Raw genomic sequence first — 15,958 nt, 5'->3', positions numbered from 1 at the left:
TGATGATGACTAAATACGATCGATGATGATGATGAAGTAGACTGGGCGGGCAGCGTTATTAGATGTTTTGGGCCTGCGGCTCTGAGCGTTATTAGATGTTTCGGGCCTGCGGCTCGCATCGAGAGCCTTGGGGAGGAAGATTGCACCGCGCAGTCTGTCCGAGATCAAATCCTGCTGCTTTTTGACATGCTTCTTGACGCACAGCCTGTCTGAGATCAAATTCGGCTGTTTAGATGGTGGCATGCTTCTTGAAAGCGGATCTGAAGCCAGCTTTTTGGACATGGGCGACCACACGCGAAAGAGTTGTGTTACAGTGCTTTGAACGCGCCACGTGGCAGTGGTGACTTGGGAAAAATCTGTTTTCCGTACTTGAAGGAAGTGAGTAATCAGCGTGTGTCCTTGCCTTCGCAGAGTGACCAGCAGCTGGATTGTGCCTTGGATTTAATGAGGCGTCTGCCTCCCCAGCAGATCGAGAAGAACCTCAGTGACTTGATTGATCTGGTGAGTACGCAGGGCCCGTTTAGAGCCCAGTCAGATATGCCGGTTCCGTAGCACTTTCTCTGCTTTCTCTTGGTGAGCTAAAAGTACCTCAGTAAATTCTTCCTCATTAGAGCCTGCGAGGAAGGCCTGACTCCCCAAGTGATCTATCACTGAATCCTATTTAATAATAATAATAATAATAATAATGATGGTATTTGTTAAGCTCATCCTATGTGCACTGTTCTAAGTGCTGGGGAGGTTACAAGGTGATCAGGTTGTCCCACGGGGGGCCTCACAGTCTTCATCCCCATTTTACAGATGAGGTAACTGACGCCTAGTGAAGTGACTTGCGCAAAAAGTGGCGGAGCCAGGATTTGAACCCACGATCCCTGACTCCAAAGCCCGGGCTCTTTCCACTGAGACACACTGCTTTATTAAGCGCTTACTATGTGCAAAGCACTGTTCTAAGCGCTGGGGAGGTTACAAGGTGATCAGGTTGTCCCACGGGGAGCCTCACAGTCTTCATCCCCATTTTACAGATGAGGTAACTGACGCCTAGTGAAGTCACTTGCCCAAAGTCACACAGCTGACAAGTGGCGGAGCCAGGATTTGAACCCACGACCCCTGACTCCAAAGCCCGGGCTCTTTCCACTGAGACTCGCTGCTTCTCTATTAATAATAATAATAATAATAATGGCATTTATTAAGCGCTTACTATATGCACAGCACTGTTGTAAGCGCTGGGGAGGTTACAAGGTGATCAGGTTGTCCCACGGGGGGCTCACAGTCTTCATCCCCATTTTACAGATAAGGTCACTGAGGCCCAGAGATGTGAAATGACTTGCCCAAAGTCACCCAGCTGACAAGTGGCGGAGCCGGGATTTGAACGCACAACCTCTGACTCCAAAGCCCGGGCTCTTTCCACTGAGCCACGCTGCTTACTGTGTGCAGACCATGCTACTGAGCACTTGGAAGAGTAAACTCTAACAGAGTTGGTAGTCACGCTCCCTGCCCACAAGGAGCTGACAGTCCAGATGGGGAGACGGACATTAATATTCATAAATAAATTTTGGGTGTGATACTACTACTACTACCACTAATAATAATAATAATGGCATTTATTAAGCGTTTATTATGTGCAAAGCACTGTTCTAAGCGCTGGGGAGGTTGCAAGGTGATCAGGTTGTCCCACGGGGGACTCACAGTCTTCATCCCCATTTTACAGATGAGGTCACTGAGGCCCAGAGAAGTGAAATGACTTGCCCAAAGTCACACAGCTGACAAGTGGCGGAGCCGGGATTTGAACCCACGACCTCTGACTCCAAAGCCTGGGCTCTTTCCGCTGAGCCACGCTGCTTCCCTAAAGCATTCCCAAAGCATTCCTTTGTACACTTGGGTAAAACAGTGTGGCTGGGAAGATAAAGAGAAGCAGCATGGCTCAGTGGAAAGAGCGCGGGCTTGGGAGTCAGAGGTCATGAGTTCAAATCCCGCCTCCCCCACATGTCTGCTGTGTGACCTTGGGGAATCACTTCACTTCCTCTGTGCCTCAGTTCCCTCATCTGTAGAATGGGGATTAAGACTGTGAGCCCCACATGGGACAACCTCATCTCCTTGTGTTCCCCCCAGCGCTTAGAACAGTGCTTTGCACATAGTAAGCGCTTAACAAATACCAACATTATTATTATTATTATTATTATTATTATTATTATTATTATTAATTATATGGGTGGCCGGGGGAGGGAAGGATGTGATCAGCAGTGTAGTAACATGCGGCCTATGCCCTGGCCCAACTCAGGAGAGACTCAGTCCCACGTAAGGGAATGTCACTGGGCACACCGCTTTGTTCCAGTAATCAGGGGAAGCCCGCTGCGGAGAGCCAAACCGAGTAATAATAATTATTATGGTATTTATTATTAATAATAATAATGATGATGGTAGTTGTTCAGCGCTTACCATGTGCCAAGCACTGTTCTAAGCACTGGGGGAGAACCTGATCACCTTGTATCTATCCCAGCGCTAAGAACAGTGCTTTGCACATAGTAAGCACTTAATAAGTGTCATTATTATTATTATTATTATTATTATTATTATTATTCTCTGGGCCTCAGTTACCTCCTCTGTAAAATGGGGGTTAAGACTGTGAGCCTCCCCGTGGGACAACCTGATCACCTTGTATCTACCCCAGCGCTTAGAACAGTGCTTTGCACATAGTAAGTGCTTAATAAATGCCATTATTATTATTATTATTATCATTATTATCATTGTTATTATTCTCTGGGCCTCAGTTACCTCCATGTAAAATGGGGGTTAAGACTGTGAGCCTCCCCGTAGGACAACCTGATCACCTTGTATCTACCCCAGCGCTTAGAACAGTGCTTTGCACATAGTAAGTGCTTAATAAATGCCATTATTATTATTATTATTATCATCATTATTATCATTATTATTATTCTCTGGGCCTCAGTTACCTCCATGTAAAATGGGGGTTAAGACTGTGAGCCTCCCCGTAGGACAACCTGATCACCTTGTATCTACCCCAGCGCTTAGAACAGTGCTTTGCACATAGTAAGCACCTAATAAGTGTCATTATTATTATTGTTATTATTATTATTATTATTATTATCATCATTATTATTCTCTGGGCCTCAGTTACCTCCTCTGTAAAATGGGGGTTAAGACTGTGAACCTCCCCGTAGGACAACCTGATCACCTTGTATCTACCCCAGCGCTCAGAACAGTGATTTGCACATAGTAAGCGCTTAATAAATGCCATTATTATTATTATTATTATTATTATTATTATTATTATTCTCTGGGCCTCAGTTACCTCCATGTAAAATGGGGGTTAAGACTGTGAGCCTCCCCATAGGACAACCTGATCACCTTGTATCTACCCCAGTGCTCAGAACAGTGCTTTGCACATAGTAAGCGCTTAATGTGTCATTATTATTATTATTATTATTATTATTATCATTATTATTATTCTCTGGGCCTCAGTTACCTCCATGTAAAATGGGGGTTAAGACTGTGAGCCTCCCCATAGGACAACCTGATCACCTTGTATCTACCCCAGTGCTCAGAACAGTGCTTTGCACATAGTAAGCGCTTAATAAGTGTCATTATTATTATTATTATTATTATTATTATCATTATTATTATTCTCTGGGCCTCAGTTACCTCCATGTAAAATGGGGGTTAAGACTGTGAGCCTCCCCGTAGGACAACCTGATCACCTTGTATCTACCCCAGTGCTCAGAACAGTGCTTTGCACATAGTAAGCGCTTAATGTGTCATTATTATTATTATTATTATTATTATCATTATTATTATTCTCTGGGCCTCAGTTACCTCCATGTAAAATGGGGGTTAAGACTGTGAGCCTCCCCATAGGACAACCTGATCACCTTGTATCTACCCCAGTGCTCAGAACAGTGCTTTGCACATAGTAAGCGCTTAATAAGTGTCATTATTATTATTATTATTATTATTATCATTATTATTATTCTCTGGGCCTCAGTTACCTCCATGTAAAATGGGGGTTAAGACTGTGAGCCTCCCCGTAGGACAACCTGATCACCTTGTATCTACCCCAGTGCTCAGAACAGTGCTTTGCACGTAGTAAGCGCTTAATAAATGCCATTCTTCTTCTTCTTCTTCTTCTTCTTCTTCTTCTTCTTCTTCCTTCTTCCTTCTTCCTTCTTCCTTCCTTCTTCCTTCTTCCTTCTTCCTTCTTCTTCTCCTTCTTCCTTCTTCTTCTTCTTCTTCTTCCTCTCCCCCCTTCCCCCTTCCCCCTTCCCCCTTCCTTCTTTCTTCTTCTTCTTCTTCTTTCCCACGCAGGGCTCACAGTCTTAATCCCCATTTTACAGGCGGGGGAACTGAGGCCCAGAGACGTGGCTCGCCCCAGGTTACATAGCAGACAAGTGGCCGAGCCGGGATTAGAACCCACATCCTCGGACTCGGGGGGAGGGGGGGCCACGCTGCTTCCGCACTCATGCAGGAGTCGTAGTCTCCTACTGGAGGTTCTGGATTTATACAGAAAGCCTTGATTTTTGAACTCGGGAGAAAAGGGAGAGGGATCTTGGCTTTTGACTCGCACTCCTCACCCGCCCGCCCTGGGATCTCTTCCCACCCAAGCCCAGATTCCTAGTATCTGTTTGCAGGCCAAGAGCCGAGGAGCAGTGTAGCCTAGTGGAAAGCGCTCCTTTCTAGACCGTGAGCCCACCGTTGGGTAGGGACCGTCTCTATATGTTACCAACTTTTTTTTTTTAATGGCATTTATTAAGCGCTTACTATGTGCAAAGCACTGTTCTAAGCTCTGAGGGGTTACAAGGTGATCAGGTGGTCCCACGGGGGACTCACAGTTTTAATCGCCATTTTCCAGATGAGGGAACTGAGGCACAGACAAGTTAAGTGAGCGGCCCAAAGTCACACAGCGTACAATTGCCGGAGTCGGGATTTGAACTTGGACTTCCCAAGCGCTTAGTACAGTGCTCTGCACACAGTAAGCGCTCAGTATGTACGATTGAATGACTGAATGAAAGAGCTCGAGCTTGGGAGACCTAGGTTCTGATCCCAGCCCCGCCACTTGCCCACTGGGTGACCTTGGACAAGTCACTTCACTGTTCTGTGCCTCAGTCTTCGCATCTGTCAAACGGGGCTCCGATACCCGTTCTCCTTCCTCCTTGTCTCCCCCTTTTAGACTGTGAGCCCACTGCTGGGTAAGGACCGTCTCTATATGTTGCCAACTTGTACTTCCCAAGCGCTTAGTACAGTACTCTGCGCACAGTAAGCACTCAATAAATACGATTGATGATGATGAAGATGATGACTGTCTCTATATGTTGCCAACTTGTACTTCCCAAGCGCTTAGTACAGTGCTCTGCACACAGTAAGCGCTCAATAAATACAATTGATTGATTGAACAGAGCGCCCATGTGGAACAGGGGCTGTGTCTAACCCATAGCTACCCCAGGGCGTAGTGCAGCGTTGGGCACATAGTAGACACTTAAGTACCAGAATTATTATTATTAGAAGCTTTTTAGACTGTGAGCCCACTGTTGGGTAGGGACTGTCTCTATATGTTGCCTTCCCAAGCGCTTAGTACAGTGCTCTGCACACAGTAAGCGCTCAATAAATACGATTGATTGATTGATTGAAAGCCGTGAGTCTTCCAAACGTCTGTAATCCTTTGCCCATCCCTAGAGAAACTCATTGTTGTAAACTGTGAGCATTCCTTACTTAAAAACTGGCCTAAAATAATAAAATAGAGATTTTTTTTTTCAGTTCACTTTTATGTTTCTAAACAGACAAGAATTTCAGGGAATTGCCAGCATTCCCCATGATTCCAGAGGCGTTGCTTAGATCTTTCGGCCAGGTATCTGTGCAGGAATTTGGTCCATGAATGTTCCAATTCCACAGTGGCTTTGTGCAGAAAAGTCAAACACTCTTAACTGCCGAGGCTTTTCTTGTTTATCAATCAACCAAACGTATTTATTGAGCGCTTACTGCGTGCAGAGCACTGTACTAAGCGCTTGTAAGAGCTCTGTGTATCTGTGATTTGGTGTTGTGACTTAACCGTGGATGCAGATGGTCATAGACCGTCATAGACTGTGAGCCCACTGTTGGGTAGGGACCGTCTCTATATGTTGCCAATTTGTACTTCCCAAGCGCTTAGTACAGTGCTCTGCACATAGTAAGCGCTCAATAAATACGATTGATGATGATAAACGGAGTCTCCCAATCAGTCAGGCATTCGGGCTGACGCCACGTCTAACGAAAAAGCACGCACGGAGAAGTCGTACACACCACCAAATATTTGTGTTGGCAACACAGAACTAGATGCTCCCTTTAGACTGTAAACTCACTGTGGGCAGGGCTTGGGGTTTTTTTTCGTGTTGTTTTGTGCTCTCCCCGGTGCTTAGTACAGTGCTCTGCACACAGTAAGCGCTCAGTAAATAGGATTGACTGACCGGCCGACAGAAGTCTGTTATCTATTCAGCATTCTATTTATTTTATTTTGTTAATACGTTTGGTTTCGTTCTCCGTCTCCCCCTTCTAGACTGTGAGCCCACTGTTGGGTAGGGCCCGTCTCTAGATGTTGCCAACTTGGACTTCCCAAGCGCTCAGTACAGTGCTCTGCACATAGTAAGCGCTCAATAAATACGATTGATGATGATAAACGGAGTCTCCCAATCAGTCAGGCATTCGGGCTGACGCCACGTCTAACGAAAAAGCACGCACGGAGAAGTCGTACACACCACCAAATATTTGTGTTGGCAACACAGAACTAGATGCTCCCTTTAGACTGTAAACTCACTGTGGGCAGGGCTTGGGGTTTTTTTTCGTGTTGTTTTGTGCTCTCCCCGGTGCTTAGTACAGTGCTCTGCACACAGTAAGCGCTCAGTAAATAGGATTGACTGACCGGCCGACAGAAGTCTGTTATCTATTCAGCATTCTATTTATTTTATTTTGTTAATACGTTTGGTTTCGTTCTCCGTCTCCCCCTTCTAGACTGTGAGCCCACTGTTGGGTAGGGCCCGTCTCTAGATGTTGCCAACTTGGACTTCCCAAGCGCTCAGTACAGTGCTCTGCACATAGTAAGCGCTCAATAAATACGATTGATGATGATAAACGGAGTCTCCCAATCAGTCAGGCATTCGGGCTGACGCCACGTCTAACGAAAAAGCACGCACAGAGAAGTCATACACACCACCAAATATTTGTTTTGGCAACACAGAACTAGATGTTCCCTTTAGACTGTAAACTCACTGTGGGCAGGGCTTGGGGTTTTTTTTTCGTGTTGTTTTGTGCTCTCCCCGGTGCTTAGTACAGTGCTCTGCACCCAGTAAGCGCTCAGTAAATAGGATTGACTGACCGGCTGACAGAAGCCTGTTATCTATTAAGCATTCTATTTATTTTATTTTGTTAATACGTTTGGTTTCGTTCTCCGTCTCCCCCTTCTAGACTGTGAGCCGACTGTTGGGTAGGGCCCGTCTCTAGATGTTGCCAACTTGGACTTCCCAAGCGCTCAGTACAGTGCTCTGCACACAATAAGCGCTCAATAAATACGATTGATTGATTGATTGTACTTCCCAAGCACTTAGGACAGTGCTCTGCACACAGTAAGCACTCAATAAATACGATTGATTGATTGATTGATCAGGTTGTCCTAAGGGGGCTCACATTCTTAATGCCCATTTTACAGATGAGGTCACTGAGGCCCAGAGAATAATAATAAATAATAATAATAATGATGGCATTTATTAAGCGCTTACTATGTGCAAAGCACCGTTCTAAGCGCTGGGGAGGTTACAAGGTGATCAGGTGATATTTATTTTACTTGTACATATCTATTCTATTTATTTTGTTTTGTTAATATGTTTGGTTTTGTTCTCTGTCTCCCCCTTCTAGACTGTGAGCCCACTGTTGGGTAGGGACTGTCTCTAGATGTTGCCAACTTGTACTTCCCAAGCGCTTAGTACAGTGCTCTGCACACAGTAAGCGCTCAATAAATACGATTGATTGATTGATTGTACTTCCCAAGCGCTTAGGCGACGCCCTGACTCGTTCCCTTCATTCATCCTCCCTTCCAGCCCCCCAGCGCAGATGTATATCTCTCTGATTTATTTATTTAATCCTTATTAATGTCTCTCTCCCCCTCTAGACTCCGAGCTCGATATGGGCGGGGAGTATGACTGTTTGTTGCTGTAGTGTACTCCCCGAAGTGCTTAGTACAGTGCTTTGCACATAGTAAGCGTGCAGTAAATCTGAATGAATGAGTGAATGACCAAATCACGGTCAGCGCATCCTGTGGGTGACTGTCAAATAATAACAATGGCTTTATTAATAATAATAATAATAATAATAATAATAATGATGGTATTTGTTAAGCACTTACTATGTGCAAAGCACTGTTCTAAGCGCTGGGGACGTTACAAAGTGATCAGGTTGGCAGTTAAGAGTGTTTGACTTTTCTGTACAAGCGCTTAGTACAGTGCTCTGCACATAGTAAGCGCTCAATAAATACGATTGATGATGATGATGATATACAGAGCCATTGTGGAATTGGAACATTAATGGACCAGGTAAATTCCTGCACAGATACCTGGCCGAAAGATCTAAGCAATTCATTCAATCGTATTTATTGAGCACTTACTGTGTGCAGAGCACTGTACTAAGCGCTTGGGGAGTCCAAGTTGGCGACATCTAGAGATGGTCCCTACCCAACAGCGGGCTCACGGTCGAGAAGGGGGAGACAGACAACAAAACATATTAACAAAATAAATAGAATATGTACAAATAAAATAGATAGAGTAATAAATGCGTACAAGCATATATACATATATACAGGTGCTGTGGGGAGGGGAAGGAGGTAAGGCCGGGGGGTAGGGAGGGGGAGACTGTACTAAGCGCTTGGAAAGTACAATTCGGCAACAGATAGAGACCAGAGAGGCAGCGTGGCTCAGTGGAAAAGAGCCCGGGCTTTGGAGTCAGAGGTCATGGGTTCAAATCCCGGCTCCACCACTTGTCAGCTTTGTGACTTCGGGCAAGTCACTTCACTTCTCTGGGCCTCAGTTCCGTCATCTGTAAAATGGGGATGAAGACTGTGAGCCCCCCGTGGGACAACCTCATCACCTTGTATCCCCCCAGCGCTTAGAACAGTGCTTTGCACATAGTAAGCGCTTAATAAATGCCTTCATTATTATTATTATTATTATTATCTAGACTGTGAGCCCACTGTTGGGTAGGGACCGTCTCCATATGCTGCCAACCTGCACCTCCCAAGCGCCCAGCACAGTGCTCTGCACACAGCAAGCACTGCCTTTGGAATCATGGGGAATGCTGGCAATTCCCTGAAATTCTTGTCTGTTTAGAAACATAAAAGTGAACTGAAGAAAAACCTCTCTATTTTCTCATTTTGGGCCAGTTTTTAAGTAAGGAATGCTCACAGTTTACAAAAATGAGTTTCTCTAGGGATGGGCAAGCTGTGGTTGGCCCACAGTCTTAATCCCCATTTTCCAGGTAAGGTAACTGAAGCCCAGAGAAGTGAAGTGACTTGGCCAAAGTTCCGCAGCGGACAGTTGGCGGAGCCAGGATTTGAACCCAGGACCTCTGACTCCAAAGCCCGGGCTCTTTCCACGGAGCCATGCTGATTTTCTGGCGGGTAACAGAGGGTAATAGCAGGATCCTGACCCAGCTAAAGGCTGGCAGAGGTGTAATAATAATAATAATAATGGTGGTTTTTGATGCCGTCCAGCCTACTCCCCAGGGCTGGGAGACCCACACCTCTCACCAGCTCTACCTCGGGCTCCTGGTCCACCCGTATCATTTCCAGAGAAACATCGTGACTCAGTGGAAAGAACCCCGGCTTGGGAGTCAGAGGTCGTGGGTTCGAATCCCGGCTCCACCGCTTGTCAGCTGTGTGACTTTGGGCAAGTCACTTCACTTCTCTGGGCCTCAGTTACCTCATCTGGAAAATGGGGATTGACTGTGAGCCCCACATGGGACAACCTGATTGCCTTGTATCCTCCCCAGCGCTTAGAGCAGTGCTTGGCACATAGTAAGCGCTTAACAAATACCAAAATTATTATTATTATTATTATTATTAATGCCGGCTCCGCCACTTGTCAGCTGGGTGACTTTGGGCAAGTCACTTCACTTCTCTGGGCCTCAGTTACCTTCTCTTTCAAATGGGAAGCAGCATGGCTCAGTGGAAAGAGCCCGGGCTTGGGTACTTCCCAAGCGCTTAGTACAGTGCTCTGCACACAGTAAGCGCTCAATAAATACGATTGATTGATTGATTGAATGCCGGCTCCGCTGCTTATCAGCTGTGTGACATTAGGCAAGTCACTTAACTTCCCTGGGCCTCAGTTCCCTCATCTGTAAAACGGGGATGAAGACTGTGAGCCCCACGTGGGATAATCTGATTACCTTGTATCTACCCTAGTGCTTGGCACATAGTAAGCGTACATGTCTGTACATACTTATTACTCTATTTATTTACTTATTTATTTTACTTGTACATATCTTTTCTATTTATTTTATTTTGTTAGTATGTTTGGTTTTGTTCTCTGTCTCCCCCTTTTTGACTGTGAGCCCACTGTTGGGTAGGGATCGTCTCTATATGTTGCCATCTTGTACTTCCCAAGCGCTTAGTACAGTGCTCTGCACACAGTAAGCGCTCAATAAATACGATTGATTGATTGATTAACGAATACCAACATTATTATTATTATTATCAGTATTATTAAAATGGAGGTTAAGACCTTGAGCCCCATGGGGGACAACCTGATTATCTGGTATCTACCCCAGTGCTTAGAACAGTGCCTGGCACATAGTAAGCGTTTAACAAATACCAACATTCATTCATTCAGTTGTATTTATTGAGCACTTACTGTGTGCAGAGCGCTGTACTAAGCGCTTGGGAAGTACAAGTTGGCAACATATAGAGACGGTCCCTACCCAAATTATGATTATTATATTTAAAATGGAGGTTAAGACTTTGAGCCCCATGGGGGACAACCTGATTACCTGGTATCTACCCCAGTGCTTAGAACAGTGCCTGGCACATAGTAAGTGTTTAACAAATACCAACATTCATTCATTCAGTTGTATTTATTGAGCACTTACTGTGTGCAGAGCGCTGTATTAAGCGCTTGGGAAGTACAAGTTGGCAACATAGAGACGGTCCCTACCCAAATTATGATTATTGTTATTAAAATGGAGGTTAAGACTTTGATCCCCATGGGGAACAACCTGATTACTTTGTATCTACCCCAGCGCTTAGAACAGTGCCTGGCACATAGTAAATGTTTAACAAACACCAACATTCATTCATTCAGTTGTATTTATTGAGCGCTTACTGTGTGCAGAGCGCTGTACTAAGCGCTTGGGAAGTGCAAGTTGGCAACATATAGACATGGTCCCTACCCAAATTATGATTATTGTTATTAAAATGGAGGTTAAGACTTTGAGCCCCATGGGGGACAACCTCATTACCTGGTATCTACCCCAGCGCTTACAACAGTGCCTGGCACATAGCAAGCATTTAACAAATACCAACATTCATTCATTCAGTCGTATTTATTGAGCGCTTACTGTGTGCAGAGCACTGTACTAAGCGCTTGGGAAGTACAAGTTGGCAACATATAGAGACGGTCCCTACCCAAATTATGATTATTGTTATTAAAATGGAGGTTAAGACTTTGAGCCCCATGGGGGACAACCTGATTACCTTGTATCTACCCCAGGGCTTAGAACAGTGCTTGGCTTAACAAATACCATCATAATCATCATCTTAGTATCAAATGCCAAGACATCCGAAACAGTGAAGTTCCGGGGCCAAGGCAGTCAGTCAGTGGTATTTACTGAGCGCTTACCAAATGCAGAACCTTTTCTGGCTGGGAGAGTATCCATTCAACCGATTTGGGGGACACGATCCCGGCCCTTAAGGAGTTGTCTCCTAGCATCAAAGCCGTACTCGGCTCCACTGGGCGGGATGCCTGAGAATGAAAGAGAACAAGATGCCCAAACAACTGCCGGGTGGGATGCTCCAAGTAGGAAACCGAAAGCAAAGAGGGCAGAGGCAACATTTTAAGTACGCGGTAAAAACAACGCCCCAGGCAGTGGTGTCTTCCGACCGCAAAATGGGAGCCGCAGGGTGTCCTGCTGTCGAGAAAAATCAAGGAAAGCAGCGTGGCCTAGTGAAAAGAGGAGGGGCGGGCCTTGGAGTCAGAGGACCTGGGTTCTAATCCCAGCTCTGCCAATTGCTTGCTGCCTGTACCAAAGGCAGGCAGGAGGCAGCTGTGGGAAGAGGCGATTTGTAGATAGCCAAAATGCAATTTAGTTGCATATTTGTTCATCCTCTGGTACTGCTGAGCCTTGCTGACATCAGCTCCGTAATATATGCAGACACTCATGCCTTTTCGAACAAAAACACACTGTAGGTAAATTTCCCCATTTTTGGTGTATTCTTCAAATACCAAAGGCAGGTAGGAGACAGCTGTGGGAAGAGGCAATCTGTAGATTGCCAGAATGCAATTTAGTTGCATGTCGGTTCATCCTCTGGTACTGCCGAGCCTTGCTGACATCGATTCAGCTCCGTAATATATGGAGGCACTCATGCCTTTTCGAACAAAAACACACTGTGGGTAAATTTCCCCATTTTTGGTGTATTCTTCAAGTACCAAAGGCAGGTAGGAGGCAGCTGTGGGAAGAGGCAATCTGTAGATTGCCAAAATGCACTTTAGTTGCATATCTGGTACTGCTGAGCCTTGCTGACATGGATTCAGCTCCATAATATATGGAGACACTCATGCCTTTTCGAACAAAAACGCATTGTAGGTAAATTTCCCCATTTTTGGTGTATTCTTCAAATACCAAAGGCAGGTAGGAGGCAGCTGTGGGAAGAGGCGATCTGTAGATTGCCAAAATGCAATTTAGTTGCATACGGTTCATCCTCTTGTACTACCGAGCCTTGCTGACATCGATTCAGCTCCATAATATATGGAGACACTCATGCCTTTTCAAACAAAAACGCACTGTAGGTAAATTTCCCCATTTTTGGTGTATTCTTCAAATACCAAAGGCAGGTAGGAGGCAGCTGTGGGAAGAGGCGGTCTGTAGATTGCCAAAATGCAATTTAGTTGCATACGGTTCATCCTCTTGTACTACCGAGCCTTGCTGACATCGATTCAGCTCCGTAATATATGGAGACACTCATGCCTTTTCGAACAAAAACGCGCCGTAGGTAAATTTCCCCATTTTTGGTGTATTCTTCAAATACCAAAGGCAGGTAGGAGGCAGCTGTGGGAAGAGGCGGTCTGTAGATTGCCAAAATGCAATTTAGTTGCATATCGGTTCATCCTCTGGTACTGCCGAGCCTTGCTGACATGGATTCAGCTCCGTAATATATAGAGACACCCATGCAGCCCGTGAGTACAGGTCAAGGTTTTAAGGTACGCGTTTGGCCTTCTGCATTTCAGAATTTCTAAATCTGAATCAGCCGTCGGCCGGGAGATTCAGATCTGTTTTGGCGCCGGTGTGCTTGGGTTCAGAGCCTTAGGAGGCCCCTTGAAAGTTTGGCACGTAAAAGGCCGTGAGGCTCTTTTTGGTGTTTTAAAGCCGAACTAAAAGTAGTCCCAGTCGAATGGACTGTTTTTAAAAGTCGCCCATCCGCATCGAGAGCCCACTGGTGAGGAGTTAGAGGGGGGAAAACGGTCATTGGCAGTGTCCTTGAAAATTTAGTGGTCTTAATGGGGAGGACGGACAAGCACAAATTAAATAGCTTCTCCTGGAACATGGGGGTTGAGGAAAACCTGTGTTAGAATGCCGGTATCCTGTCTGATGTGAACCCCACATGGGACAACCCGATAACCTTGCGTGGCTTTAGTGGAAAGAGCACAGACCCTCGAGTCAGAGGTCGTGGGTTCTAATCCCGACCCTGCTACTTATCAGCTGTGTGACTTTAGGCAAGCCACTTAACTTCTCTGTGCCTCAGTTACCTCATCTGTAAAACGAGATTAAGACTGTGAGTCCCACGTGGGACAACCTGATGACCTTGTATCTACCCCAGTGCTTAGAACGGCGTCGTCCCCCTCTCCAACCCCCATCTTACCTCCTTCCCTTCCCCACAGCACCTGTATATATGTATATATGTTTGTACATATTTATTACTCTATTTATTTATTTATTTATTTTACTTGTACATATCTATTCTATTTATTTTATTTTGTTAGTATGTTTGGTTTGTTCTCTGTCTCCCCCTTTTAGACTGTGAGCCCACTGTTGGGTAGGGACTGTCTCTATATGTTGCCAATTTGTACTTCCCAAGCGCTTAGTACAGTGCTCTGCACATAGTAAGCGCTCAATAAATACGATTGATGATGATGATGAGTAAGCACTTAACAAATATCATCATTATTGTTATTATTACCTCAGCGCCTAGAATAGTGATAATAATAATAATGATGATGATGGCCTTTGTTAAGCCCTTACTACGTGCAAAGCACTGTTCTAAGTGCTGGGGGGGATACAGTGTGATCAAGTTGTCCCACGTGGGGCTCACAGTTTTAATCCCCATTTTTACAGATGAGGTCACTGAGTCTCAGAGAGGTTAAGTGACTTGCCCAAGGTCACGCAGCAGACTTGTAGTGGAGACAGGATTCAAACCCATGACCTCTGACTCCAAAGCCCGTGCTCTTTCCACTGAGCCACGCTTAACCAATACCATTATTATTATTATATAAGGTGCGCTTTGCCTGTATCTTCTGATTCATTCATTCATTCATTCATATTTATTGAGTGCTAACTGTGTGCAGAGCACTGTACTAGGTGCTTGGGAAGTACAAGTTGGCAACATATAGAGACGGTCCCTACCCAACAGTGGGCTCACAGTCTAGAAGGGGGAGACAGAAAACCAAACAAAACATATTAACAAAATAAAATAAATGGAATAGTAAATATGTACTAATAAAATAAATAGAGTAATAAATACAAACATATATACATATATACAGGTACTGTGACATGTTCCATCCAGGCAGGTGTGCTTTGGCAGAAGAATGCTCCTGAGTTTTGTTGGTGTATTCTGTCCAAAACAGATAGTGAAAGCACACGCTCTGGCAAAACTGACGAGAAATAAGCTTTTAAAAATCTAAAGCCCACACATTAACAAAAACGATAGAAGAGTCGTAGAAACGCATGGCGAGGTCTGTGCGGCGGCAGGGGATAAATGAAGTAATCGGAGTCAGGGAGAGGGGCTGACTTGATAAAGAGCGGGGGGGATTAAGATTGTTAGCCCCCCGTGGAACAACCTGATCACTTTGTAACCTCCCCAGTGCTTAGAACAGTGCTTTGCACACAGTAAGTGCTTAATAAATGCCATTATCATTATTATTATTATTATTATCTCCCCCCTTTTAGACTGTGAGCCCACTGTTGGGTAGGGACTGTCTCTATATGTTGCCAATTTGTACTTCCCAAGCGCTTAGTACAGTGCTCTGCACATAGTAAGCGCTCAATAAATACGATTGATGATGATGACTGAACAAGGTTTTGTAGGAGTTGTCGGGGAGCAATCTTGTTAAGTAAAGAGAGGTCGGGGGGAAGGACATTTTAGGGTGGGGAAATGGCAGAGGCGGTGACAAGATGTTGGAGTCCCATGAAGTTAAGAGGTTAATTTGGCTGGGCCTCACGGCCAAAAATATGGGATCTCACCTGAACTGAACCCATAGCAGATCCCTCAGTCAGTGGCATTATCAATCGATCAATCAATCGTATTTATTGAGCGCTTACTGTGTGCAGAGCACTGTACTAAGTGCTTGGGAAGTCCAAGTTGGCAACATACAGAGCCGGTCCCTACCCAGCAGCGGGCTCACAGTCTAGAAGGGGGAGACAGAGAACAAGACAAAAACATATTAACAAAATAAAATAAATAGAATAGATATGTACAAGTAAAATAAATAAATAGAGTAATAAA

General features: G+C 45.0%; 1 protein-coding gene across 2 annotated transcripts in view; it reads left to right on the top strand.

Moving 5' to 3' along the window:
- The first annotated feature begins 411 nt into the window (after positions 1-411).
- Positions 412-15,958, top strand: part of CAPZB (capping actin protein of muscle Z-line subunit beta) — a 143,861-nt gene continuing 128,314 nt past the window's right edge. For both annotated transcript variants that reach the window (XM_038746437.1, XM_038746436.1), the window contains exon 1: positions 412-501. In XM_038746437.1, coding sequence (XP_038602365.1) covers positions 445-501 — 57 coding nt within the window. In that variant the 5' untranslated portion in view covers positions 412-444. The remainder of the gene's footprint in view (positions 502-15,958) is intronic.

The sequence above is a fragment of the Tachyglossus aculeatus genome, chromosome 5 (genome assembly GCF_015852505.1).
Source record: "Tachyglossus aculeatus isolate mTacAcu1 chromosome 5, mTacAcu1.pri, whole genome shotgun sequence".
Classification (NCBI taxonomy): domain Eukaryota; kingdom Metazoa; phylum Chordata; class Mammalia; order Monotremata; family Tachyglossidae; genus Tachyglossus; species Tachyglossus aculeatus.
The sequence above is the reverse complement of the archived record's forward strand: the minus strand, read 5'-3'. Positions and strand labels throughout refer to the sequence as shown.